Below are 25,463 nucleotides of genomic sequence, written 5' to 3'. Positions count from 1 at the left end.
CACCGCCTCGGTGTCGACCCGAGAGTCTGCAACAGCGGCTGGAGTTTTTAGCACAAGCAAGGGAGGGCGTCGGAGCAAGGCGGGAGCAGAGGCCCGGGTTGCAGCGGGCTCCACCGCCCAGCTGCAGGTGGCGCCTCTCGCCACCCGCACCCCGCTGCGCCCAGGTAAGGGCCTTGGGCGAGCCGTCCTCCCTCCAGCAGCCCTGTGATGTCTCATCTCCTCCGCCGCAGGCCCGGGAAAGGCTCAAAAGGTTCGAGGTCGCGTTCCTGCCCTCCCGCAGGCTTCCCTCACTCTTAGGTCCCGCACCAGAGGAAGCCGATCTCCTGGAGTGAATAAATCAGGGGTGAGGGGCTGGGGCTAGAGGGGTTTACCTAGTATATACAGAAACAGCAGAAAAGAGATTTATTTTTTAATGGCTTTGGCTTTATGGCACGGAAGCAGGCACCCTCTCGTTAAAGGCACAGAGTCCTCTCTTCTGCCCCACCTCCTGGGTCCTTAAAATCTAATCCTGAGTTCCAGGGGGGGTCACTGCAAGGCAGCAGGGAAGGGGAAAGGGTCACAGTTTCACTCTTCATATCAGACACCCAGGGCCAAGGCCCAGACTGGCCCCTGAAGCTACAGGTTAGAGTCTGGGTAAAGGAGGCAGCCAAGATGGTCCCTGAGAACAAACAGTCCCGGTCCCCTGGAGCAAGCTCCATCCCCTGCAGAACTGTGAGGTCAGTGCTCCACATCCTGGGGCAATGTGAAGTCCCTGAAGCTGTAGAAGGAGATGTCACCATGATCCACCAGGGCAAAGATCAGAGGGACATCCCCACTCTGGTAAGACAACCGCTTGAGGCTGCAGAGGTCTGGGACAGGCTCATCAAATCTGCAGGGATAAAGGGTTAGAGTGAGACCCAGCCATAACCCACTCCTAAGCTCTATGGCTCTCAGAGAAGGGAGATTCTAAGGCAGGAGCTGGGGTGCAAGAATTCTGGCCCAGGATTTCCTGTGTCTGTAAAACATAGGACTCTGATGAAGAGAGCCCCAGAACCCTGGTTGGGGAGGTGCTAAGAACAAGGTGCCCACCACTCTCAGCCTGTAAATCCCCCCAATCCACATCTCTTCTGCTGGGTGAGCCCTAGACTAAAATGGAACTGGTGAGAGACTACCCTAAAATGCCAGCAATGAGGCGCTCAGAGGAAGGCAGCACAAACTGGCTGTGTGGCCTTGTGTGGGTTGCGTAGCCTCTCTGGACCTCAGGTTCCTCTCAGAGATTGGCACACCGGCCAGGGGAGTGCAGAGGAGTCCCACTGGGTTCACAAGAGAACTGGCACCAGCTGGGGGAGGGCAGTGCTGGCTCACTGCATACCCACTAATGCACATCCGGGCATAGGGTTTGCCAGGGTTATTCTTTCGGAATGTGGCCACAGCGTCCGCCTGGTAAACATCAAAGCTGATTTCCAAGCCCCCAGAATTCTCCGGCAGCCTGATGACACAGTGAGAAATGTTAGGACATGAACTCTTCTTCCCAACCTTTCTTTTCCACCCTACCCTTTCCCACCACTAATTCCTGGAAGCAGCCACTTGAGGGTGGGGGACTCTGAACCCTTGGGCTAACCCACTAGTTGTTTCTCTCTCTTCCCTAGACACACATGAACGTTAGTTATGGCTCAGAGCTAGGCATGGGGGTAGAGGTCCCTAGAACAGTCCTCTAGCTCACACCCTATTTCAGGAGGCAAATCCTAACCACCAACTCTTGGTGGCCAAGGTACTGTGGAGATGTCACTGCTTGGAAACTTACCAGGCACCTCCATCAGCAAGGTGTGTGGTCTGCAGCACAGAGATATGCTGAAGGACCATGGCTACAAGGACAGAGAAAACAAGGTACTGGGGAGGGAGTCACACTTCTCAGTCCACCATCTAGTTTAGGATTGCCAGATGTACCAACTTTTTTTTTTTTTTTTGAGATGGAGTCTTGCAGAGCCGTGATCTCAGCTCATTGCAACCTCTGCCTCCCAAGTTCAAGCAATTCTCCTGTCTCAGCCTCAGCCTCCCAAGTAGCTGGGATTACAGGTGTGTACCACCATGCCTGGCTCATTTTTGTACTTTTAGTAGAGACAGGGTATCACCATGTTGGCCAGGTTGGTCTCAAACTTCTAACCTCAGGTGATCTCCCCACCTCGGCATCCCAAAGTGCTGGAATTACAGTCATGAGCCACAGCGCTTGGCCTAGCAACATTTTTTTTAGTATAAGCATATCCCATGCAAGTTTTGGAACATACTTATACTAAGAAATTAGTTGTTTACCTGAAAGTCAAATTGAACTGATCTGGCAATCCTATCTAGTTATCTACAATCTACCATGTTCCCATGAAAGCTTTAAGTAGTTTGGAATCCGTTAATACATTAGTTTTTTCTTTCCCCACTGGTTCCCTGTGCTTAGAGCAGACAGCAAGCCTTCCTTTCACTTGGCCAAGAAGGCACCTCCTTCTTCCATCTAATAGGTTGGGATCACAGCTAGATGGTGGCAAAGCCATCCACATGCATGTTATGATTTTAAGGATATGGTCATAGTTTCCACCCCTCCTTACCCCTCCTGACTCACCATCTCTAAGCTTTCCCACACAGGCCCTGCTGCTCCCTGGGAGAACGGACCTCCCTTGTGGGTCCACTCCCTCCTCCCACATCTTTCTTAAGCCTCAATCTGTCCCAGTTCATCTGTGCCCCTTCCAAAGTCCTGTGATTCCTCAGCTGCCAGTGGCCCTCGAGGATGTGGCAGGCTGAGGGGGTACCTGGGGAGCTGGCCTGGCCTGGACTCAGCAGGGGTGTGACGGCCTGGCCCCACAGGTGAGGGGCCTGGCTCTGGTCCCTCTGCAGCTGCCTTCGCTGCAACAGCTCCTTGTACTCTCGCCAGCTAGAGCAGCGCTGCACCTCGGGATCGGCATTGACATCCTCCCGGAAGTGCGTGGCCTCCATGTGGTGCTCCCGTTCCCATCTGGAGAGCTTCTCCTTGCGCTGGTTCAGCTTCTGGCACCATGACTCTGCATCTGTCTCCCGCCCAGCCACATTGGCTGGGAGCAGCTCTGGGGCTGGGGCGCACAGGAGGGTGTGGCAGTTGTCTGAAGCCATGTTGGGGAAGGAGATCTGCTCGAAGTTCCAGCGTGGCTTGCCAGCCCCCGTGACTCCTTTCTCAGCTCTGCCATTCTCCCAGCTGCACCCCACCCCCTTCCTGGCCAGGCCAGGGCTGGGCCCCAGGGACCCCAGAAGCTGAAAGGGGCCACCTGGGCCCTTCATGGGGCTTGACTCCTGGGGTTTCTCCTCTGGGCATTGGCTGGGCTGGCTGGAGGGAGGTGGGCTGGAGGCTGCCAGATTCTCAGGTTGCAGGGAGTTCTCCAGGGCCTTGGCCTTCTTATTAATGGACCTGAGGGACGTGGGGGGAAAAGCAGCACATCTGCCCCTGGGTGCTAAGGTGCACAAGTCCCATGGGAGATGAAGACAGGTCCCCTAGTGTCTTCCTGAGCCTGCATGGGAGCTGCCCAAGCCTAGTTCTTAGAAAAGCCTGTGCATTTTCCAAGGTCCCAGACACCAGCACTCCCTGGGGGGTGCCCTTGATGTGGGCTTTACCGAGGGCTGGAGCTGCTTCTCTTTCTTTTGCCATCTCCATCCTCCAGGTGCTGCATGCTGCCGTCCAAGTTAAGCTGCCTCTCATACGGGAACAGGACAGAGCTGTGGGGTGAGAAGAGCATGTGGGCCACTGACCCACCTCCTCAGCCTGGGGATCTGGTGTGATACGTGAGGAAATGGGTCAAGGGGACAGTCGGTGGGCCAGGATCGGAGCCATACCCAAGGGCTAAGGCCCCAGACCTGCAGGAGGGGTACAGGCCCAGCCACACGGCCCAGCCACGTTCCTCTGCCTAGGCAATGGCCCAGAGGAGCTGGCAAACTTGGAAAATACAGAAAAATAAAAACCTTGGATAACTGCTATTAACACTTTTTTCTTTTATGTAATCTCTCTCCATATACATACATACATATATATACATACATATATATATGTATGTATGTATTTTCTGAATGAGACTCAATGTTCATATATTTTTGTCTAACAAAAATGGCATTGTACTAGTATACTGTTTTGTGATCTTTTTTTCACTCAGTAATATATTATGGACACAGACCCCTGTCACTGCGGCATTCTTCCCTGCTGTGAATTTTCTTTGTTTTGAGATGGAATCTCGCTATGTCACCAGGCTGGAGTGTAGTGGTGTGATCTTGGCTCACTGCAACCTCCCCTTCCCAGGTTCAAGCAATTCTCCTTCCTCAGCCTCCCAAGTAGCTGGGACTACAGGCATCTGCCACCACGCCCAGGTAATTTTTGTATTTTTAGTAGAGACGGGGTTTCACCACGTTGGCCAGGATGGCTCTATCTCTTGACCTCGTGATCTGCCTGCCTCAGCCTCCCAAAGTGCTGGGGTTACAGGTGTGAACCACTGCCCACTGCACCCGACCCCTGCTGTGAATTTTTAAGGCTCTAAGATTATGATGTTCAATACAGGAGCCACTAGCGACAGGTGACTATTTAACTTTTCTTTTTTTTTTTTTTTTTGAGACACAGTTTCACTTTGTCGCCCAGGCTGGAGTGCACTGGCACTATCTTGGCTCACTGCAACCTCTGCTGCCTGGGTTCAAGCAATTCTCATGCCTTGGCCTCCTGAGTAGCTGGGACTACAGGTACCCGCCATCACGCCCAGCTGATTTTTTTTTTTTTGTATTAATATAGATGAGGTTTCACCATGTTGCAAGGCTGGTGTTGAACTCCTGAGCTCAGGTGATCTACTCGCTTCAGCCTCCCGAAGTGCTGGGATTACAGGTGTGAGCCACCATGCCCGGCCTATTTAAGTTAATTTAGATAAATTTAAATTAAATGAAAATAAACACTCAGTCCCACAGTTGCTCTAGCCCCATGTACTGGACAACACCGACACAGAACATTTTCATCACTACAGAAAGTTCCACTGCACAGAGCTGCTCTAAAAGAACACCTCTAATATGTGTGAGCCTGACTCTTGTTCTGCTCTTGTTTGCAAGTACACTGATTTTGCACAGTAAGGGTGTTCTGTGTGACTCCTCACTAAATGCAAGCTCTGTGAGGGCAGTGATTTTGCTCTTCTGTTCTCAGCAATGTGTACCGGGCTTGGCCCCCAGCTAACAGTCAACAAATATTGTTGATCATTCTCACAGGTGAACCACTGTACACCTCTACGATTATTTCCTTAGGATAGATTCCACTTTCAGAAAAGACAAGACATAAACCTGAGCATGGTGGCTCACGCCTGTAATCCCAGCACTTTGGGAGGCTGAGGCACCTGGGCAACATGGTGAAACCCCATATCTACTAAAAATTTTTTTAAAAATTAGCAGTGCGTGGTGGCACCTGCCTATAATCCCAACTACTTGGGAGGCTGAGGCAAGACAATCACTTGAACCCAGAAGGCAGAAGCTGCAGTGAGCTGAGATCATACCACTAAACTCCAGCCTGGGTGACAGAGACTCCGTCTCAAAAGGAAAAAAAAAAAAAAAGAAAAGAAAAGAAAAAAATGGGCTGGGCAAGGTGGCTCACACCTGTAATTCCAGCACTTTGGGAGGCCAAGGCGGGCGGATCACGAGGTCAGGAGTTCGAGACCATCCTGGCCAACATAGTGAAACCCCATCTCGACTAAAAATACAAAAATCAGCCCGTGGTGGCGGGTGCCTGTAATCCCAGCTACTCAGAAGACTGAGGCAGGAGTATTGCTTGAAACCTGGAGGCAGATGTTGCAGTGAGCCGAGATCACACCGCTGCACTCTAGCCTGGGTGAAAGGGCGACCGACACTCAGTCTCAAAAAAAAAAAAGAAAAGAAAAAAAGATGTCCCTGCTTTAGAGCTTTTGTGACATACCGTAACTGCAAAAGCTGTACCCATTTTCATTCCAAGTCTGAAGGTCTCTGCCTCTTAGCAATGCTGAATTACTAAGCTGATGAAAGAAAAAACATTTAACCTGGCATTAAAAAGGCGAAACCCTACTAACTATAAATTCCTCACACAGTCCTTCATTTAAGCATACACTCTACGTATCTGCCTGTGCACCTACTAAGTGTCGGACACTGTTCCAACCCTGTCTCTCAGTGCTCACACTCAGATGCAGGCGCAGGTCACCTGAAGATGGGGCTCAATTTCATAACCCAGAATAAAGTGCAATGACCTGGATTCCTCCCAACCTGCCTCTCTCAGAACGCTTCCAGCAGAGGCTCCCAGTCCATGTCTAAGGAGCTGCACTCCAGCCAAGGGTCCCAGGTAAGGAGAGACCATTTTCTACCAGAGACCAGTCAGCCAGGTCCCTGGACTAGAATATGTGGAAGAGAAACAGGAAGGGGATTTACCTTGGTTGAAATCGCCGAACCACATAACCCAACCTCTTCAGGTGGCTGAAGACCTCAAAAGAAAAAAAAAGGAAGCTCAGATGGCCACTTCTGGAAACACCAATTGCTTTCTCCAGACACAGGCCATCCCCAAGCCCTCCCTGCCCCTCCTGTACGCCCCCAGCTTCCAAACCCTGCAACTAAGGTTGGAGCATGCTCCATTACGAGCACCACCCCCAAAGATCTCAGGCTCAGAATTCCTATGTCCTCCCACTTACCTTACTCAGCACAAATGACATTTAGCCATTTCTTGACTTAAATGCAAATCCCAAAAAACTGATAGCCGTGAAACCAGAAAACCACCACGCCCTGAAATACTTGAGTATTCTGATACCAAAACTCCTGAGAGTGAAGCTGCTGACCACCATGGGAACAAAAAGATGGTAGAAGGTGGTGGGCATCTCCCCAGCCCCACACCTCCACAGATACAGGTAGGGTGTCCCTGCATTCATATCAGAAGGACGTACACAAGAACGTCCCCCATCCTGCCTGATCTCTCAGCAGCCTTCAGCATAGCTAACTCCACTTCCTCTTTGAATGACCTTCCCTTGGCTTCTGTGATGTGACTTTGGTTTTCCTATTTTGTTTTTTTTTTTGAGACAGAGTCTCGCTGTGTTGCCCAGGTTGGAGTACAGTGGCTCGATCTTGGCTCACTGCAACCTCTGCCCCCCAGGTTTAAGAGATTCTCCTGCCTCAGCCTCCTGAGTAGCTGGGACTACAGGCTCATGCCACCACACCCAGCTAATTTTTGTATTTTTAGTAGAGATGAGGTTTCACCATGTTGGCCAGGATGGTCTCAATCTCTTGACTTCCGCCTGCTTTGGCCTCCCGAAGTGCTGGGATTACAGGTGTGAGCCACTATGCCTGGCTGCAACTTTGCTTTTTTCCTGTATCACCAGACACTCCTCAGTCTGTTTCTGCCTCTTATCTGCCCCCTAACCTACTCACAGAGCCCCAGGGCTCAGACCCAGCCCTCTTCTCTGATGGCAGTCTCATACTGTCCAGTAGTTCTAATACCATCCAGGTGCTCATGGCGCCCATACTGACATGTAGCCTTGACATCTCCCCATGCTCCAGACTTGGAATCCAATTGTCCATCTGCTTAACATTCACTAGGATGTCCAAGAAGCTCCTCAAAATTAACTTATCCGAAATAGAGCTCCTTTGTCTAGTCTTATCCTCCCAAATCTCCTCTTCATTCTTCACAGTCAGAATACGATAGTACCCTTCACCCACTTGCACATGCCCAAATCATGGATGGTAATCCTGGGTTCTCTCTCCTTAATCCTGACATGTAATCCATTGGCAAAGTCCTATCCATTCTTTCTCTAAAATATTTCTGAGATTCATCTATTTTTCACTCACTGCAACCCCACCCACCCCAAACCTGGGACAAGCCCCCACCTTCTCTCACCTCAATGAACAGCCCAGTCTCTTCCAATTCTCCTCCCCCACCTTATCTTCTGCCAGCACTGGGTTCTACCTGAAGCCAACAGGCCACCACTGCAATGTAAGCCTCTTGACCGCACAGCTCTCGTCTGCTCTGCAGTCCCAGCATGTGACATTGTGCCAGGCACCTCATGGGTACTTGTCCATACTCACGGATTCAGTGGATGGGTGGCTCCTGGGGGTGCGGTGGGGATAGATACCTGGTACTGCAGGAAGGTCACAGTGTCATCGGTTAGCAGCAGCTGGTAAGCTTCCTGGATAGACAGTGGCAGGTCTTGGTGGAAGAGTTGGATGGAGCCCTGGAAGTGGGGCCAACAGCTCAGCTTATGAGCCCTCTCTGCATTGCCACAAACTAGTGGGGCAACTTCCTGGCTCTGAAACCTCCCCCCCTACCTCCCAGCAGCACATCAAAAATGTGGCCAACCAGAAAAGCGAAGCAGCGTCACTAATTTGGACTGGAATCCCTGCTCCCTGCAAAGTACTACCTCCTGCTCTAGAAGTTCGGTTATCCGTTCACTAAAGACCGGGTTGTGTGTGCTTTTTCTCCGATAAAACGTGTCCTTCCCATTCTTCGGTCCCCACCCCTTCCCGGGCCCCACTCACACACTCCAGGAGATATAAGGCCTCTTCCGGGTGAAGCCGCTGCCGGCCCTGCTCTGAGAAGCCCATGGTCTGCCAGAATTTGCCCTGTGTGGGGCCCAGAGCAAGTGTCACAGGGGAGGGAGGAGGGCAGGGAAGGCGGTTCCCGAGCTTGGAGCCCGCCGCTCACCGCAGGAGACTTCAACTCCACGAAGCCCTCTTCCGGCCTCCACTCGGCAGCCACCAAGCTGCCCCTGGCGAGGAGTGGGGAAGGGTCCGCGTCAGTTCACGCGGGAGGTTCCCGCGGCCCGTCTCCGCCCCTGCTCCTCCCATTCCCCGGGCCCGCCCCTCTCACAGGCGCTCTACGCGCTGCTCCGCCAGCAGCTGCCAGAGATCCTCCCGGCACCTGCGCAGCCGCTCGGCTTGGGCCGCGGAGCCGTCGGGCAGAAAGTCCTTGGGGCCATGCGAGCGCTGGGGCAGCTTCTGCGACCGCGAGCGGGCGGCAAAGAGCTCCCGGGCGCTGTGGGAAAAGGGGACTCAGGATCAGCGCCACCCATCGGGGGCCGCTCGGCCCGGTCTGGGAGCTGGTTTTCCTACCCGCGCTGGTCTAGCGCCCTCCCCCGCACATCCCCCTCGGGCCGGGCCGCGCTGCGCCGCACCTGAGCACGCGTCCCGCAGGAACCTCCACTGCCGCCGGCTGGGGTTCGGGCTCGCGCTCAGGCTCCATCCCGCCGCCGCCTGCCGCTGCGCGCGCTGCCACGCCCCGCCCACCACTGGAGCTCCGCGCTGCCCTAGCGCCCGCCGATCCGTGCCGCCGCGGCAGCCCGCCCCTTTCCCCGCCCGCTCGGCGCCCTCCTGACTGTCCCGGGTCCTAGTGCCCGCACTGAGGCACGCGCCCCGACGCCGAGGCTCGGAGCTCAGCCCGCAGGTTGCTGGAGGTGCAGGATTCCCTTCTCCTCTTCCCAGCCCTCCTCGGGGCTTCTCTCCAGTAAAGCCTCAGGAGCCGGAGGCTGGGAGGGCAGTACGAATGGTCACACGTGTTACCGCCCCTGTGCAGCCCCGCGCTGCTTAGTCCCCACCGTCCGGGCTGGGCAAGAAGGGCAGAAGGGCGAGCAGAGGGTGCGCAAATTCCGACTTTGCAGGCCAAAGGACACCCGGGGACTGTCAGGAGTGGTCCGGGGAGGTTTGCCATTCCTTCGGGATCTTCCGTCGGGTCCCTCCGGCTGAGCTGGGAAGCCAGGTTTCAAGGGGCAAGGGCGGGAGGCGCTGTCCGGCACGCGACGGTGCTGAAGCGCCACCTCCGCCCGGCACGAGCGCCTCCTAGAGGCTGGGGTCCCCGCGCCGCCCCCCGCGGGCCGCTCGGGCGCCGTCCGCTAGGTGGTGCTATTGCCCGGCCAGCAGCCACGGGTGGACGACACCGGCCGCGGGCGGAGAGTACTGCAAGTGGGATCCCGCGTTTTGGTTGCCAACCCCCTTCACCTTACGTCTTCTCTCCCACCAGTCTGACCCGGAGTGTCTCGCCCTTGAGTCTAACTCCAGGGCCCCAGCTCCACCACCCGCCGCCTCTCCCTTTTACCTGGGCGCATGCGCTGATCCGGTCAGCGCCCCCGGTGCGGGCGGACGAAAATGGGGGCGGGACCTGGCACGGATGGGGGCGGAGCCGCCGCAGGTGACTGACAGCCTTACTGCGCGGCCGGGACGGTCCCTCCGCTCCCGATCCGGCGGGAGGGAGGGGGGAGGGGCGGGATTTCCTGCGGGAGGCGCCGAGCCGGCCTTGGAAAAGGAGAAGGAGAAAGCGGGGCGGGGGGGTGTGGGAGCCACCGTCCTGAGTGCCAGGGACCGAGCAGGGCCAGCCGGACCCCGGCGGGCGGCCGGGAAAGGTGAGGCCCGCGCTGGGGGTCAGCGGCCCTGGGGGCGGGCGCAAACTAACTTTCCTTGCGGGATTCGCGGGCGCCTCCACTTCCCCGCTCCTTCCGCCCTCCTCGCGCCCCTTTTTCCATCCTCCGCGTTTATACCTCGGGGCTTGGCCCGCCCGGCTTCTCCCGCCGCTTTGTTCCCCGGGTGGGCCTGGGCTGGGCTGGGCTGGGCTGGGGGGTTGCGCGGCGCTGGAGGGACATTCCGGGGGGCGGGGGAGCCAGCCCGACCCCAGGCACTGCCAAGGGCGCCCTCCGCCTGTGTCGGCAACGGTCCCCGAGTGGGAGTGCCCCTGGGCTGGGCTTGGGACATTTGGGGACTGAGGGGTTCCCGGCTAGGGCCCCAGGCCTGCGAGGATCTCATGCCACAAGACTTTGGCAACAAATTCGCTGCCACCGAGAAACTGACGTAAGCTTCTTTGCAGTGGAGTCCAGGGTTTGGGCTTCAGGTTCAGGCCTGGGGGGCTTGGGAGCCCGTTTATCAGCCGTGCCCCAGCTCTGTGTTCGTTGCCCAGCTGCTCCTCCACCCGACACAAGGGGCGAGGACAGGTCAGCAACAGGTGCTGTGAGCTTCGCTCTCCAGCAGAGCCCCCAGAAACGGGGGGCCAGAAGCACTTCATGCCCTCCGTTCACAATGAGCCCTAGGGCTAGGGCATTCAGCCTTTACTCCTCCGTAGGGAGGAGTCCGGGGGTTGGCGCCTTTGACAGGGAGTGACCCCTGCCCGCCTGCCTGTGTCTGACCCTCCCGGCCCCACCTCCTGGCCCGCCAGTTGTCTGTGGGTGTCGGAGCCTCGGGCCGTGGAGAACAGGCTGCTGGCCCGGCCTGCCCCAGTATGTCATGCTGCCAGGGCCCCTCCTGCCCAAGGTTGAGGTACTGCCAGGTGCCCTGGGGCCCCAGTGACTCAGCCTCCCCCTCCCAGAATGCCACCTCCCCCCCACCAATACTCCTCTCAAGCATGGCAGCTTCCTCCGAACTTGAAGTGGCTCAGCTTCTCCATCAACTCTGAGTGGAGCCAGAGGGGCTTTGGGGCTTCCTTAAGGTCCTGTCCTGCTCATCCTCTGCACCCCGCTTCTGGAAGCCTTCCAGGCTGTGGCCCAGCATTCAACAGACACACTGCCCCTTTTCCAGACCCCTGGGACCCGTGCTGCCTGAGGCCCAAGGGAATGCTGGCTGCTCTCTGGGTGGGCACTGGTGTTCCCCAGCCAAGCCGGGAAGATTGGTGTGCCCGGTCCCGGCCCATCCTGGAGCTGTCGGAAGCCACAAGCTGATATCCATCCAGATTTCCACGTAACCTCCACCCCCACAAAGATTGGCTTTCCTTCCTGTGGTGGCAGTTCACATAGCACCTTTGGGAGTGTCCCTCAGCACCTGACGAGGAGCCCGCTGCCTGGGACACCACACTTGCTCCCCCAGAACCGGGAGCCCTCCAAGGAGCTGCGGCATGGTGCCCTGACACCCCAGCTTGGACCCTTGCCTGCCTTTGCCCTGGACTCCTGAGCGCAGAGCTCAGACCAGGAGCCAGGATGGGTCGTGAACAGGACCTGATCCTCGCTGTCAAGAATGGAGATGTGACCGGTGTGCAGAAACTGGTGGCTAAGGTCAAGGCCACAAAGACAAGTGAGTGCTTGGTGGGGTGAGCATCTAGCTGAGGCCCTCTGAGTGTTCAAGTCACAGAGGTTTGGGGCATGGGGGTGGGTCACTGTGATCTGCATACTTGAGGAGGGTGGACTGTCTTGTTCTCAATAAGAAGGACCTCTGTGTGTGAGAGCCAGAGAGAAAGTTGGGTTCCCCTTGCTGTGTGTCCTTAGGCAAGTCACTTAACCTCTCTGGGCTGCAGTTTCCTTGCTTGAAAAATGAGAGGGTTGAAGTACATTCATTCACGTTGTTATTGAGTGCCTATTGCTTGTCACCCAGGCTGGAGTGTAGTGGCATGATCTTGGCTCACTGGAACCTCCAACTTCTGGATTTAAGCCATTCTCCTGCCTCAGCCTCCTGAGTAGTTGGGATTACAGGTGTGTACCACCATACCTGGCTAATTTTTTTAAACACATTTTTGGTAGAGGTGGAGTTTCACCATGTTGACCATGCTGGTCTCGAACTCCAGACCTCAAGTGATCCACCCACGTAGGCCTCCCAAAGTGCTGGAATTATAGGCATGAGTCACGGCGTCCAGCTCAGGCTCTGTTCTAAGCGCTGGACCATAGTAGTGAACAAAACAGACCCAGATTCCTGTCCTCATGGAGTCGCTTTCTAGCAGGTGGTCTTTCTGATGTGTTCTTTGGAGCCATGGGGTTTCTTACAGTGGGTTGGAGAAGACTGAATAGATAGAACATCCCTACCCCCAACCTCAAACACACACATTTCAACCAGAGCATCTCTGTGTTTGTGAAGATATCTGTAAGATAGCTTTTTTTTTTTTCTTCTTGAGATAGAGTCTCTATTTCTCACCCAGGCTGGAGTGCAGTGGTGCAATCTCGGCTCACTGCAACCTCCGCCTCCCGGGTTCAAGTGGTTCTCCTGCCTGAGCCTCCCAAGTAGCTGGGATTACAGGTGCCTCCCACCATGCCTGGCTAATTTTTGTATTTTTAATAGAGACAGGGTTTCACCATGTTGGTCAGGCTGGTCTCGAACTCCTGACCTCAGGTGATCCACGTGCCTCGGCCTCCCAGAGTGCTGGATTACAGGCATGAGCTACCGCACCTGGCGGCAAGACTGCTTTTAAAAAGGGAGTTCTACTGCTTAGAAAAAGTTCAGAACTTTTTAAGCAGTTGCTAAAGTCCCTCTTACCCTGACATGTGTGCTCTCTGGGGCGGGGAGGGGGCACGGTGGCCAGAGCTAGTTTGCTGGAGGTTTTCACATAGCCTGGAAGCACGATGCACTAGTGGACACACCTGAGCCCCATGTCTTGGGTTCCTCTGTGGTGAGACCCCCCTACAGGGAGAATAGACCCCTGGGCTTCAGGGAGAGCTCTCTGGGCTGTCCCAGGAGGCCACTGGACTTGTCACCTTGAGATCCTAGATCAGCATGGGCAGGAGGTGGGTCCTACCACCAGACTGAGGCAGGAGGAGTTTCCTGGATGGGAGGGCCTCCTCTGGAGTACAGGGGCTCTAGCCCCAAGACACACCTTGGCCATGTGCACTGGAAGAGTCCCCCAGGCTACCTGAACACCTGGGGTCTGGGTACCAGAGGAAGGGCTTTAACCTCATGCATCCACTGGCATATCAGAGTGGGGCAGGAGACCCGGGGCCCGGAGAGGTGGTGATGTGGGGTGGTCTCTGTGCCTAGGGAAGTGGACACAGGGTGAGTGCCACAGGGGAGGTGCTAAGGAGGTCCCAGGGGAGGGCCCTAAGGTCCAACAGTGCAGCCACTCCCCTCAACTGTCACCTCTTTGTTGTTTTTGGCAACCTGCCCAGTGGGGCCTTGGTCAAGCTGCTGCTGGCCTTGCAGCTCTGGGGCCTCAAAGTGAGGCCCTCAGGAGGGAAGGCAGGAGGGGTCTGGAGACCAGTGGCTGGAACTGCAGATCCAGGCTTTTAGGCTCTGAGAAGGTCCCTTGTGCCCAGTGGGAAATGTCTGTGGGGAAAGAGGTTTTCCTTTGGTCCTATAGGGGAGAATTCACCCTGTGCAGGGTACAGGCACAGTCACAGCATGACTGGGGCCTGGGATTCCTTGTGAGGCCCTGGCACTGTGCCTCCTCCCAAGTCCTCTGAGAAGCTGGTGACAAAAGTGAGATTACAAGACAACATTTGCAAACCTTATAGTTTATGAAATATTATAATTTCCTTACTTGCCTCTGAGATAGGTATTTCAATATTCATTCTGCAGATAAGGAAAGTGATGCTCAGAGAGGGTTAGTGACTTGCCTAAAGTCACACAGCCATAGCATGGGAGAGCAGAGGCAAAGTTGCACCCTGTTCCCTGTGCTCTGCACTCAGCTGCCCATCAGAATTCCCTGTTCTTTTCAGAGATGGAGGTCTCACTTTGGGAGGTCGAGGTGGGCAGATCACTTGAGGTCAGGAATTCGAGACCAGCCTGGGCAACATGGTGAAACCCTATCTCTACTAAAAATATAAAAATTAGCCAGGCATGGTGGACCCAGCTACTCCAGAGGATGCGGCAGGAGGATCTCTGGAATCAGGGAGGCAGAGGTTGCAGTGAGCTGAGATCACACCACTGCACTCCAGCCTGCGCAACTCATCAAGAGTCAGTCTCAAAAACAAAACAAAATATAGGGAAAGAGATGGGGTCTCACTATGTTGCCCAGCCTTGAACTCCTGGGCTCAAGTGATCCCCCCACTTCAGCCTCCTGAGTGGCAAGCACTGCAGGCAATGCCACCATGCTGGCCTAGGGATTGTTTTAAAAGTACAGACTGAGCCAGATGCAGTGGCTCATGCCTGTAATCCCAGCACTTTGGGAGGTCAAGGCACGTGGATCACCTAAGGTCAGGAGTTTGAGACCAGCCAGACCAAAATGGAGAAACTCCATATTAGCCAAGTGTGGTGGCACACACCTGTAATCCCAGCTACTTGGGAGGCTGAGGCAGGAGAATTGCTTGAACCCAGGAGGTGGAGGTTGGGGTGAGCCTAGATCACACCATTGCACTCTAGCCTGGGCAACAAAAGCAAATCTTCGTCTCAAAAAAAAAATAAAAAATAATAGAAGTACAGACTGGGCCAGCTATGATAGCACACACCTATAGTCCCGGCTACTCAGGAGGCTGACACGGGAGGATAACTTTAGCCTAGGAGTTTGAGACTGGCCTGGGCAACATAGTAAGATGCTGTCTCTACAAAAAATTATGAAATTATCTGGGCATGGTGGTGCATTCCTGTAGTCCCAGCTACTCAGGAGGCTGAGGTGGGAGGATTGCTTGAGCCTGGGAGGTCAAGGCTGCAGTGAGCCGAGATCATGCCATTACACTCCAACCAGAGCAACAGAACAAGACCCTGTCTCAAAAAATTAAACAAATAGAAGTGCAGACTCCTTGGATTCCCCTGAAAATCAGACTCATCAGAGGACCTGGGACTCTGAATCAGGACGTTCTCCTGGTGATTCTAATGCAGTTCTCAGAAGTGGGGCTGGGGTCTCTTGCTCCATATCACAAGAAAGCAAAGGAAACTGCTACAAGGGAGGTGTCAGGACTCCCCTTTTTCCTTCTGAGGGGTAGCTGGAGCTTTATAGCTATCCAGAGAGAGAGAGAACAGAGAGGCGGGAGATGCTCCCTCAGCCTCCTCCCTTTGATATCTGGCTGATTCTCTGCCCTCACCCAGGTCCCCTTCAGGGAGCAGGTGGCTGAGAGAAGAGGGATACAATTATCCTGCCCCTGCCCCCCCATACCACTCCCTTTTCCGAACAATCTCCTTCTTTGGCCAGAGGAAATGGGGTGTGCTGGGGCGGCCGGCTGAGCTCACATCCTCTGCCCGGGAGCCTAAATCAGGAGCCACCCTTCCACCCCCAGCGCCAGGCCCGGGAAGTAGGTTGTACCGCAGAGGAAGTGCCTGGAACTGGGACCCTCTGCCCTACCGCCAAGGTCCCCAGCCTGGTCATTCTGGGCCTCTCCCCCACCGCCTTTCCGGCCATTGTTCTGGAAAGAACAGAGCCACCCAGCCTGGCCCTTGCCCTGTTCCTGTCCCGCCTGTCACATTGTCCTGCCCCTCCCTGGAGGAACTGCATCCCGCCACCCAGCTGCCTCATCCAAAACTGTCCAGGCTGTTGGAGGAGGAGGGCTGATGGAAGAGGAGGCAGCTTGAAGGGCGCTCTGTGACTCTTCCCTGCTGACCTTGTATTCACTGGGACTCAGAGAGGTATGGTGGCAGGCCGAGGTCACACAGCCAGAGTGAGCATTTGAACTGTACACTTCCGCGTCTAGAGTCCCTCTTCTTTCTACTGCCTCAAATAGTTCTGTATGAAAAGGGGAAATGGTTCTTTCCAAGGGGACTGGAGAAAAATGGAGTCTGTGTTTCTTCCCAGTGGCTGCAGCCCCTTTAGCTCTTTGTCCCTCCTTGGCTGTCCTTACCTTTGTGGCACAGTGTCCTTCAGCTTGGCCCTCAGTGTAGCTGTCCCCTGCCTCCCCGTGCCATGCTTCCCACTGCAAGGTTGGTCCCTCCCCTCCCTGTTGGAATGATTCCCTGTCCTGCCCAGGCTACTGGGGTATTGAGGGGCCCACCGGAGCCTGGGGGGGCAGGCCTGGGCCAGCACGCTTGGCACTCCGCCCAGCCTCGTTGAGCCAGGCTCACTCCTTCCCTGCAGGGTTCTAGCAGGAGGCAGGGGCCGCCCGGGACAGGCCTTCCTTCCCTCCCCAGTGCTTCAAGAACCACTCCCACAAGTTCCCTGGATCACTCAGGGAGCACACCTGCCTGAACCCTGCCCCGAGGGGTTGGCCCCAGCGCCTCTTACCACCGACCTGCAGAGTTCTTGTCCAGGCCACGGACATCTCAGCTGAGACCCTGTCGGTGCGGAGTCAGCAGTAGCAGGGACTCCCCAGTCTGAGAACCCATTGGGATCCCAGTGGGAACAGTGCGGCTCCTGTGCCAGCTCTTGTTGGAGGACCATCACCCTAACATCGGGATGGTACTGACCAACACATCAGGAGGGCTAGATGGCGAGAGCACCTCTCTTTGCATATGACAAGGTCAGGCACTGTACTCACAGCCCCTAAGAGAAGGTTCTGATCAGCTCATTTTACAGTTGAGGACACTGAGCCTGGGAGGTTAAATGACTTGTCACAGTCACACAGCTAGCCCCTGGCAGAGCCGGGGTGGGGTAGAGGCCTGACTGATGTCACCTTCCCCTGGAATGCCCCAGGACTGGGCATAGTGGCGCTTCAGGCAGCATCTATCCTGCCCTTGAACACCTAGTGCCTCTTTCCTTCTCTTCCCCCGCCCCTCGGCCCAATAGGACAACGTGACTCACTGCCTGGCCCATTCAGGCAGGAATGCTAACCATCCACACCGTGGGCCTGTCCGCTGAGGGCACATCATGCCAGTCCCACCCCCTGCCCCCTTTGGCTCTATAAACAAGTGGGGCTGGGGCAAGGGGAAGCCAGGCACTGCTGCAGCAGCATCCTGCCCTGGCTGCCCTCACGCTGACAGGCTGGTGGGCCAGGGTGGGAGCCACAGGGACAGGACAGGCAAAAGGCCATGGGGCAGGTGCTTTCCTGCACACCAAGAGGTCAGCTGGGCTGTGACAGGAGGGAGGAGGGATGCTGGGTGAGGGCAGATCATCTGATGGCCCTGATACCTCCTCTCCTGACCCAGAGCTCCTGGGATCCACAAAGAGGCTCAACGTGAACTACCAGGATGCTGATGGGTGAGTGGGAGCCCCCTTCCCTCTGCAGAGCTGCTGGGTGGGAGCAGTAGAGCCCCAGGGGTGGGACTAGAAGGAAAGATCCTGAGGCCCAGGGTCCTTTTGGCCTCATTTGCTTCAAGTTGTGGGTCCTATCCCTAGGGCCAGAGGGAGGGGGCACCTGCCCGCCTGTGGAGTTAGCCCAGAATGAGGGGCCTTCTGGGGTCAGATTCCTTTGGGGCCCCCTTTTCTCCCTGGAGGGTAGGAGCCCTCAGGCTCCTGCTCCCACGGCCCCCTCCCCTGGGCCAGCTGGGAATTGGGGGCCAGACAAACAGGCCTCTCAGTGCAGACACAGAGCCCTTTCATGCTGTGGCCCAGCCACTGCGCTCCCACGGCAGGGCTGGCAGGGTGGAGTGGCCAGTAACCCATCCCTGCCAGCCCCCAGGAGAGGTTTGGGTATGGAAGACCAGGATTTGGGGGTGAGGGCTGCCCACCAATACCCCCAACTTTGTGTCCCCCCACACCAGATTCTCTGCCCTCCACCACGCCGCTTTGGGGGGCAGCCTAGAGCTCATAGCCTTGCTGCTAGAGGCTCAGGCCACTGTTGACATCAAGGACAGCAATGGTGAGACCCCCATGTGGCCCTGACCCCCACCCTGGGCAGGTGGGGGCCCTACCCAGACCCTGGGACCAGAGCTTGCTCCCGTTACAACATAGCAGTGCTAATAGATGGTAGCACAGCTTCTCCAGGCTTGCAAGTGGCTTTTCCCTGTTTAATCTTCACAGTCTTCCTGCATAGAGGGTGGTACTAACATCCCATTATTCAGATGAGTAGGTTGAGGCTCAGTGAGGTCTTGTCGCTGTCCTGGGGTCATCATCATCTGAGGTGGGCACAGTGGGACTCTGGCTTCAGCCCCGTCGAGCCGGACCTCTTCCTGAACACATGCAGGTGGAGCTGGCATTGCATCCCCTGGTCCCCCCAGCTGGCCTGGCTCCATCCTCTGCTCATTCCCTTTCCACCCCCAACGCCACCCCAGGACCTTCCTTAGAACCCCTTTCCTCCTGCCAGGCATGCGCCCGCTGCACTATGCAGCCTGGCAGGGCCGGCTGGAGCCTGTGAGGCTGCTGCTGCGTGCCTCCGCAGCCGTCAATGCCGCCTCACTGGATGGGCAGATCCCCCTGCACCTGGCCGCGCAGTATGGACACTATGAGGTGGTATGTGAGGCTGCCCACAGGGACTTGACACAGGGCACAGTAGGGTGCTGGACAAGCCAGGCCCCCTCACTTGCCTCCCCTTGACCCTAGTCAGAAATGCTCCTCCAGCATCAGTCCAACCCATGCCTGGTCAACAAGGCCAAGAAGACACCCCTGGATCTGGCCTGTGAATTTGGCCGACTCAAGGTGAGGCCCATAGCCTTGGTGTGCTGGGTCCTAGATGTGTACAAGGTCTGAGGAAGAGGCTTTAACTGGGTACTGGGTTGCTGTAGGTGGCCCAGCTGCTATTGAACAGCCACTTATGTGTGGCACTACTGGAGGGTGAGGCCAAGGACCCGTGTGACCCCAACTACACCACACCCCTGCATTTGGCTGCCAAGAATGGCCACAGAGAAGTCATCAGGTACCCTTGGGGCACCCCCTGCTTCTTCATCACCTTCCTGTGGGACCATCGGTGCCCCTCAGTGCCCTCCCCCACTGCCCTCTTTACCCAGGCTCTCCATCTCCCAGCCCCCAGCAGCCAGTGTCCCCTTCTGCCCCACCTCCCCATGACTCCTCCGGCCCACTGCAGGCAGCTCCTGAGAGCCGGGATAGAGATCAACCGCCAAACCAAGACAGGCACAGCACTCCACGAGGCCGCACTGTATGGCAAGACCGAGGTGGTGCGGCTTCTCCTGGAGGTGGGTGTAGGCCCCTGCTCCCTCCCAGGGGTCTCTGGAGCCTCTGCCTTGGGCTCTGACTGGCTGGGGAGGTCCGGGAGGGAGGACTCCAGCATGGCTTTTGCATGGGCGTGAGGGAAGAGGCCTGATTTCCTTCTGAACGATGCTGAGGCAGTAGAGATGGATCAGGAGCAGACCAGCCCAATTCGCTCTCCCTTACTAGCTGAGTGAACTTAAGCTTGTCCTTGATTGAGTCCCTGAGCTTCTATTTCCTCGTCTGTAATACCTGAAAATGATAATAGTACCTACATCCCGGGTAGCTGAGAGAAGTCGGGGAGAGGTGTCAAAGTGCCTAGCGTGTGCTCATGCGTTACTGTGCACCCAGGGAGGTGTGGACGTAAACATCCGGAATACATATAACCAGACAGCGCTGGACATAGTGAATCAGTTCACCACCTCCCAGGCCAGCCGGGAAATCAAGCAGCTACTTCGGGGTGAGTGCAGGGAGGAGACCCTGCCCAGGAGGCCTGGTGGAGGGGGAGTGGATGTCCCTGGGGAAGGGTTGTCAAGGGGATATGGGCTGGGAAGGTGCCCTAAGGACCCTTAGATGACACCTTTCCCCGACCCCGTTCTCTTAGAGGCCTCAGGGATTCTGAAGGTCCGAGCACTCAAAGATTTCTGGAACCTCCACGATCCCACTGCTCTGAATGTCCGGGCAGGGGATGTCATTACGGTGAGGGGCCCCAGGCAGACATTCCTTGGCACATACAAATGATTGCGGTTACTGATTTGGGTACCTGGCTATGTTACCAGGTTCTGCTCTGAGGTTTCTATATTCACCCTCATTTAACTCTTCCCAAAGCCAGGGAAGGTGGTATGATTAGCATTTCTTATTTAGAGATTACAAACTTGAAAATTAAACAAAATAAAATTAAGAGAAATTAAAGTGACCTGCCAAAGGCACACAGCTAGCAAGTAGTGGAGCTGTGATTTGACCCCAGGCTGCCACCAGGGCTCATCCTGGAGGCACAGGGGAGATTGGTCTGGCTGCTGGCAGCAGGGGCAGAATGTGGGCCAGTGTGGGCATCAGAGGCCAGGTCCTTGGGGGCAGGGGAAGAGCTGGACCCCAGTGGCTGCAACTGCAGGAACAGCTATTTGCCGCTTGCCTGGTGCTGGAAGTGACCAGGTCCCTGCCCCCGACCTCTGGCTACAGGTACTAGAACAGCATCCCGATGGCCGCTGGAAGGGCCACATCCATGAGAGCCAAAGGGGCACAGACCGCATAGGCTACTTCCCCCCAGGCATCGTCGAGGTGGTCAGCAAGCGGGTGGGTGTTCCTGCAGCCCGCCTTCCCTCTGCACCCACCCCCCTGCGCCCAGGCTTCTCCCGGACACCGCAGCCTCCTGCTGATGACCCCTTGCACCCTCTTACCTGTGGCCAGCTTCCTCGGATGGGCCTCAGCCCAGACAGCCCAGGTACATCCTCCCAGCGGGCAGTGCTGGGCACTGTGTGGGTGTGTGGCCTGGGCAAGCTGCCAGTCAGCTGTTGGCAGTGTCCCCTGGGGCTCTGACCCCGTGGCTTCTCCCCCCCACAGCAGGTGACAGGAATAGCGTGGGCAGCGAGGGCAGTGTGGGCAGTATCCGCAGTGCTGGCAGTGGGCAGAGCTCCGAGGGCACTAATGGCCACGGCCCTGGCCTCCTGATTGAGAACGCCCAGGTAGGATGGTGAGGTCACGAACCAGGGCAGGGCTCACTTCCCACTGCCAGCTCCTCAAATGCTAAGTTAGCTCCTGCTCTGTCTCCAGCCACTGCCCTCAGCCGGAGAGGACCCGGTGCTGCCGGGACTCCACCCACCATCCCTGGCAGGTAGGAAGGGTCAGGGGAGCTGGGTTGGCTAGGAGAGGTGCAGGTAAGGAGGCCGAGGGTGGGTACCCCTTCTTCCTGCCACCTCTCCATTCCATGTGTCTCCTTCCTTGAAGACAACCTGAGCCACCGCCCTCTGGCCAACTGCCGCTCTGGGGAGCAGATCTTCACCCAGGACATGCGGCCGGAACAGCTGCTGGAGGGGAAGGTGTGACCTCCCCTGGGGCCCTGGGACTGGGGTGGGTAGGGCAGGGAGATGCAAGGGCCTGGGTATGGACTGAAGTCCTGCTCAGGCAGGCCCCTGGGGGAAGGCTGGGGGCTTGGCCCAGTTCCTGCTAATTCTGCCCCCTTCCCCCACCCCACAGGATGCACAGGCCATTTATAACTGGCTGAGTGAGTTCCAGCTGGAGGGCTACACTGCCCACTTTCTGCAGGCCGGCTATGACGTGCCTACCATCAGCCGCATGACGCCTGAGGTGGGTGCTGCAGCCTGGGAGCAGTGCCCCGTGGGCCGGGGAGGGCCCAGCAGGCAGGGGAAGGGCCTGATGGCCAGACTCTTTATGGCAGGATCTGACAGCCATCGGGGTGACCAAGCCTGGCCACAGGAAGAAGATCGCCTCAGAGATTGCTCAGCTCAGCATTGCTGAGTGGCTGCCCACCTATATCCCGGTGAGCCATCAGGGTGGCTGGGGAGTAGGGCATGTGCTGGTGCCTTTTCCTCTCTGGCTGGGGGCGGAGGCTGGCCAGGAGCTGTTTTGAGGATGGTGCTCTTCCAGACGGACCTGCTGGAGTGGCTGTGTGCACTGGGGCTGCCACAGTACCACAAGCAGCTGGTGAGCAGCGGCTACGATTCCATGGGGTTGGTGACCGACCTCACCTGGGAGGAGCTGCAGGAGATCGGGGTCAACAAGCTCGGTGAGGACTGCCCTGAGGCCTGGCTGGGTCCCCACCCACCTCTGGGGTCTCCAAGAAAAGAGAGAATGGGGCCCAGTCATGACCAGGACAACCCCAGCCCCAGCTAACCTTGCCACTTCTGTTTCCATCTCAGGGCATCAGAAGAAGCTTATGTTGGGGGTGAAGCGGCTGGCAGAGCTTCGGCGGGGCTTGCTGCAGGGAGAGGCCCTCGGTGAAGGCGGGCGCCGGCTGGCCAAGGGTCCAGAGCTGATGGCCATCGAGGGGCTGGAGAATGGAGAAGGCCCAACTACTGCCGGCCCGCGGCTTCTCACCTTCCAGGGCAGCGAGCTGAGCCCAGAGCTACAGGCAGCCATGGCAGGGGGTGGCCCTGAGCCACTCCCCCTCCCACCTGCCCGCTCTCCCAGTCAGGAGAGCATCGGGGCTCGCTCACGGGGGTCTGGCCATTCACAGGAACAGCCTGCCCTACAGCCCAGTGGTGGAGATCCTAGCACCCCCCAGGAGAGGAACCTTCCAGAGGGCACAGAGCGGCCCCCTAAGCTTTGTACCCTACTTCCTGGCCAAGGACCCCCACCCTATGTTTTTATGAGCCCCCAGGGCTCCCCCTCCAGCCCGGCCCCAGGGCCACCTCCTGGCGCACCCTGGGCCTTCTCCTACTTGGCTGGGCCCCCTGCCACTCCCCCAGACCCGCCTCGACCTAAGCGCCGGTCCCACAGCCTGAGCCGCCCTGGCCCCGAGGAGGGGGATGCCTCGGGGGAGGCCGAAGGGCCAGTGGGCAGTGCCCTGGGCAGTTATGCCACCCTTACCCGGCGGCCAGGACGTAGCGCCCTTGCCCGGACCAGTCCTAGCACTACCCCGACCTCAGCTCGGGGGACTCCTCGCAGCCAGTCCTTTGCCCTGCGGGCTCGGCGCAAAGGCCCCCCACCCCCACCCCCTAAGCGCCTCAGCTCTGTCTCTGGCCCTACCCCAGAGCCACCACCCCTAGACGGGAGCCCAGGGCCCAAGGAGGGGTCCTCAGGGCCCCGAAGGCGAACACTGAGTGAACCTGCTGGTCCCTCAGAGCCCCCTGGCCCACCTGCCCCATCGGGGCCCTCGTCGGACACAGAGGAGGAGGAGCCAGGCCCCGAGGGGACGCCCCCATCTCGGGGCAGCTCAGGGGAAGGGCTGCCGTTTGCAGAGGAGGGGAACCTGACCATCAAACAACGACCTAAGCCCGCTGGTCCCCCACCCCGAGAGACACCCATGCCCCCGGGCCTCGATTTCAACCTCACGGAATCAGACACTGTTAAGAGGAGGCCCAAGTGCCGGGAGAGAGAGCCGTTGCAGACTGCCCTGCTGGCCTTCGGAGTGGTCAGCGCCACACCTGACCCTGCTGCCCCCCTGCCCTCTCCAGCTCCTGGCAAGTCTCCTTCAGCTTCTCCTAGCCCTCCTCAGCCTGAGCCCAACAGCCTTCCAGCCCAAGGAGCCCCAGCTCCCCTTGTTCCCAGCCCCACCACACAGCCCTCAGTTCTGCCCTGCCCAGAGCCAGGTCTGGAGAGCTCAGTGGCTAGTCAGCGGAATGGGGAGACAGAACCCCCAGCCACCCCTGCTGCCCTCCTCAAGGTTCCTGGAGCAGGTAAGAGGCAAGGCCTGTGGGAGAGGCACCACTGGCAGGGTTACGTCCGGCCCAGCCAAGACCCAAGCCAACCTTTTTGTTTCTGCAGGAACAGCCCCCAAGCCTGTATCGGTGGCCTGCACCCAGCTGGCATTTTCTGGCCCAAAGCTAGCGCCCCGGCTCGGCCCCCGTCCAGTGCCTCCTCCACGGCCTGAGAGCACGGGGACTGTGGGCCCAGGCCAGGCCCAGCAGAGACTGGAGCAGACCAGCTCGTCCCTGGCAGCTGCGCTGAGAGCTGCGGAGAAGAGCATTGGCACTGAAGAGCAAGAGGGGTGAGGGGGGCTGGCAGGGGAGGGTGAGAAGGCTTCGGAGAAATAGCGGTCCCTGCGCCCTCTGCCCAGAGCTCCTGGGGATGTTGGAGGGGAACATTGCAGGCACCAATGGGATAAGAGGCCAGGTGTTGGAGTCACCCAGATCTGACCTTCAGGGAATCCTAGTGGCTGCCATTTAAGAGGCATATGAGTCGGAGCTGTCCCTTGCCTCCCTAAACCTCCAGGAGCTATGACAGCCCCCTGCCCCAGGGCCATTGGGGTGCAGGTCACTGGCTGACCTGACCGCGTCCTTCCCCTTGCTGCAGTGCCCCCAGTGCCTCCACCAAGCACATTCTGGATGACATCAGCACCATGTTCGACGCCCTGGCAGACCAGCTGGACGCCATGCTGGACTGAGCCCTCCAGCAGAGCCCACTATGACCTGCCGACATCCACTGCCTTTGCCCCAGCACAGAAGAGGCCCCTGTCCTCTAAAAAAAAAAATCCTAGGGATGGGCCAAGGGCTGGTTAGGCTAAAGTGCCCCTTCTAACAGAGCCCCTTCCCACTGTAAGCCAGCAGCTGTGGGTGTCGCAGCTCTTGTGGGACAGGCCCACCTTATCAGAACCTGACTAGCCAGGGACCTCCACTGCATCTCAGCTAAGTCCCTCCCAGGGTGAGGCCATACATTCAAGAGTCCTGCTCCTGGACAGGGGCCCTGGTAAGAGCTATCTCCTCAGGGAGGAAGGGGGGATGGTAAGGCTTTGGGGGTGCTTTCTCTGTAACCCCCAGCCTGTGTCCCAAGTCACTGTGCCAAGGGAAGCCTCTTTCCACCCACCGTGCTGCCCAGGCCCTCAGAGGCCAAAGGAGACATGTGTCTGGCCGGGCCCCCCCTCCATAGGTGTACAGAGGACATGTAAATACACAGCTTCTGCCCCCGCCTTCCCTCGCTGAGGCAGAGCTGGCAGGGGTGGGAGGCAGTGGGGTTAACAGATCCCACAAGTCCAACTTTTCAATTGTAAATGTTATTTTTTAAGCAGAGAGAAATGCATATATTTTAAATGGAATTTATTCTATTAACTACCTGAGAGGATGCAATGGGAGAGGGGCCTCAGACCACAGCAGAAGCCCCCACTGCCCACCTGAGGGCTGGGAGCCTGACCCCGTTGGCCCAGGCCCTGGCTCTGTAACCATTAACCTCTTGCCCTAACTAACACCAATGAAAACACCATTCCACGTGACCGGGC

The 25,463-nt window shown here is 57.4% G+C and overlaps 2 protein-coding genes and 1 long non-coding RNA gene across 10 annotated transcripts; 1 reads left to right on the top strand and 2 right to left on the bottom strand.

The window, feature by feature from the left end:
• Positions 1–396: 396 nt before the first annotated feature.
• Positions 397–9,244, bottom strand: TSEN54 (tRNA splicing endonuclease subunit 54). 4 transcript variants are annotated; one of them, XM_078374658.1, is made up of 11 exons: positions 9,129–9,244; positions 8,825–8,989; positions 8,660–8,723; positions 8,494–8,577; positions 8,091–8,189; positions 6,403–6,455; positions 3,607–3,708; positions 2,775–3,403; positions 1,784–1,844; positions 1,152–1,468; positions 397–868 (listed from the first exon to the last, which is right to left on the bottom strand). In XM_078374658.1, exons 1-10 carry the CDS (start codon positions 9,194–9,196, stop codon positions 1,153–1,155), a joined length of 1,641 nt encoding a protein of 546 aa, XP_078230784.1. In that variant the 5' UTR covers positions 9,197–9,244; the 3' UTR covers positions 397–868; position 1,152. The 4 variants fall into 4 exon arrangements, 3 of the variants coding, with proteins under 3 accessions (XP_078230784.1, XP_002748826.1, XP_017828327.1); XM_002748780.6 differs by having other exon boundaries at positions 1,352–1,468; XR_013535991.1 differs by lacking the exon at positions 1,784–1,844.
• Positions 9,245–10,212: 968 nt separating this feature from the next.
• Positions 10,213–25,457, top strand: CASKIN2 (CASK interacting protein 2). 5 transcript variants are annotated; one of them, XM_054256492.2, is made up of 21 exons: positions 10,213–10,349; positions 11,512–12,000; positions 12,298–12,395; positions 17,638–17,689; positions 18,193–18,290; positions 18,735–18,880; positions 18,971–19,066; positions 19,153–19,283; positions 19,452–19,560; positions 19,925–20,033; positions 20,178–20,272; positions 20,753–21,014; positions 21,134–21,255; positions 21,344–21,404; positions 21,518–21,609; positions 21,767–21,877; positions 21,969–22,070; positions 22,178–22,316; positions 22,450–23,928; positions 24,017–24,239; positions 24,545–25,457. In XM_054256492.2, the coding sequence occupies exons 6-21, from the start codon at positions 18,737–18,739 to the stop codon at positions 24,633–24,635; spliced, it is 3,366 nt and encodes a 1,121-aa protein (XP_054112467.1). In that variant the 5' UTR covers positions 10,213–10,349; positions 11,512–12,000; positions 12,298–12,395; positions 17,638–17,689; positions 18,193–18,290; positions 18,735–18,736; the 3' UTR covers positions 24,636–25,457. The 5 variants fall into 5 exon arrangements, with proteins under 5 accessions (XP_054112467.1, XP_008995995.2, XP_035157642.1 ...); XM_008997747.3 differs by lacking the exon at positions 12,298–12,395; XM_035301751.2 differs by lacking the exon at positions 12,298–12,395 and having other exon boundaries at positions 10,213–10,791.
• Positions 20,328–22,580, bottom strand: LOC144582712 (uncharacterized). The gene is made up of 2 exons (XR_013535992.1): positions 22,425–22,580; positions 20,328–22,288 (listed from the first exon to the last, which is right to left on the bottom strand). It is a non-coding gene; the product is annotated as an uncharacterized LOC144582712 (long non-coding RNA).
• Positions 25,458–25,463: the final 6 nt, after the last annotated feature.

Source organism: Callithrix jacchus, chromosome 5 (genome assembly GCF_049354715.1).
Source record: "Callithrix jacchus isolate 240 chromosome 5, calJac240_pri, whole genome shotgun sequence".
Classification (NCBI taxonomy): domain Eukaryota; kingdom Metazoa; phylum Chordata; class Mammalia; order Primates; family Cebidae; genus Callithrix; species Callithrix jacchus.
This window is presented reverse-complemented; position numbering and strand designations above follow the sequence as displayed.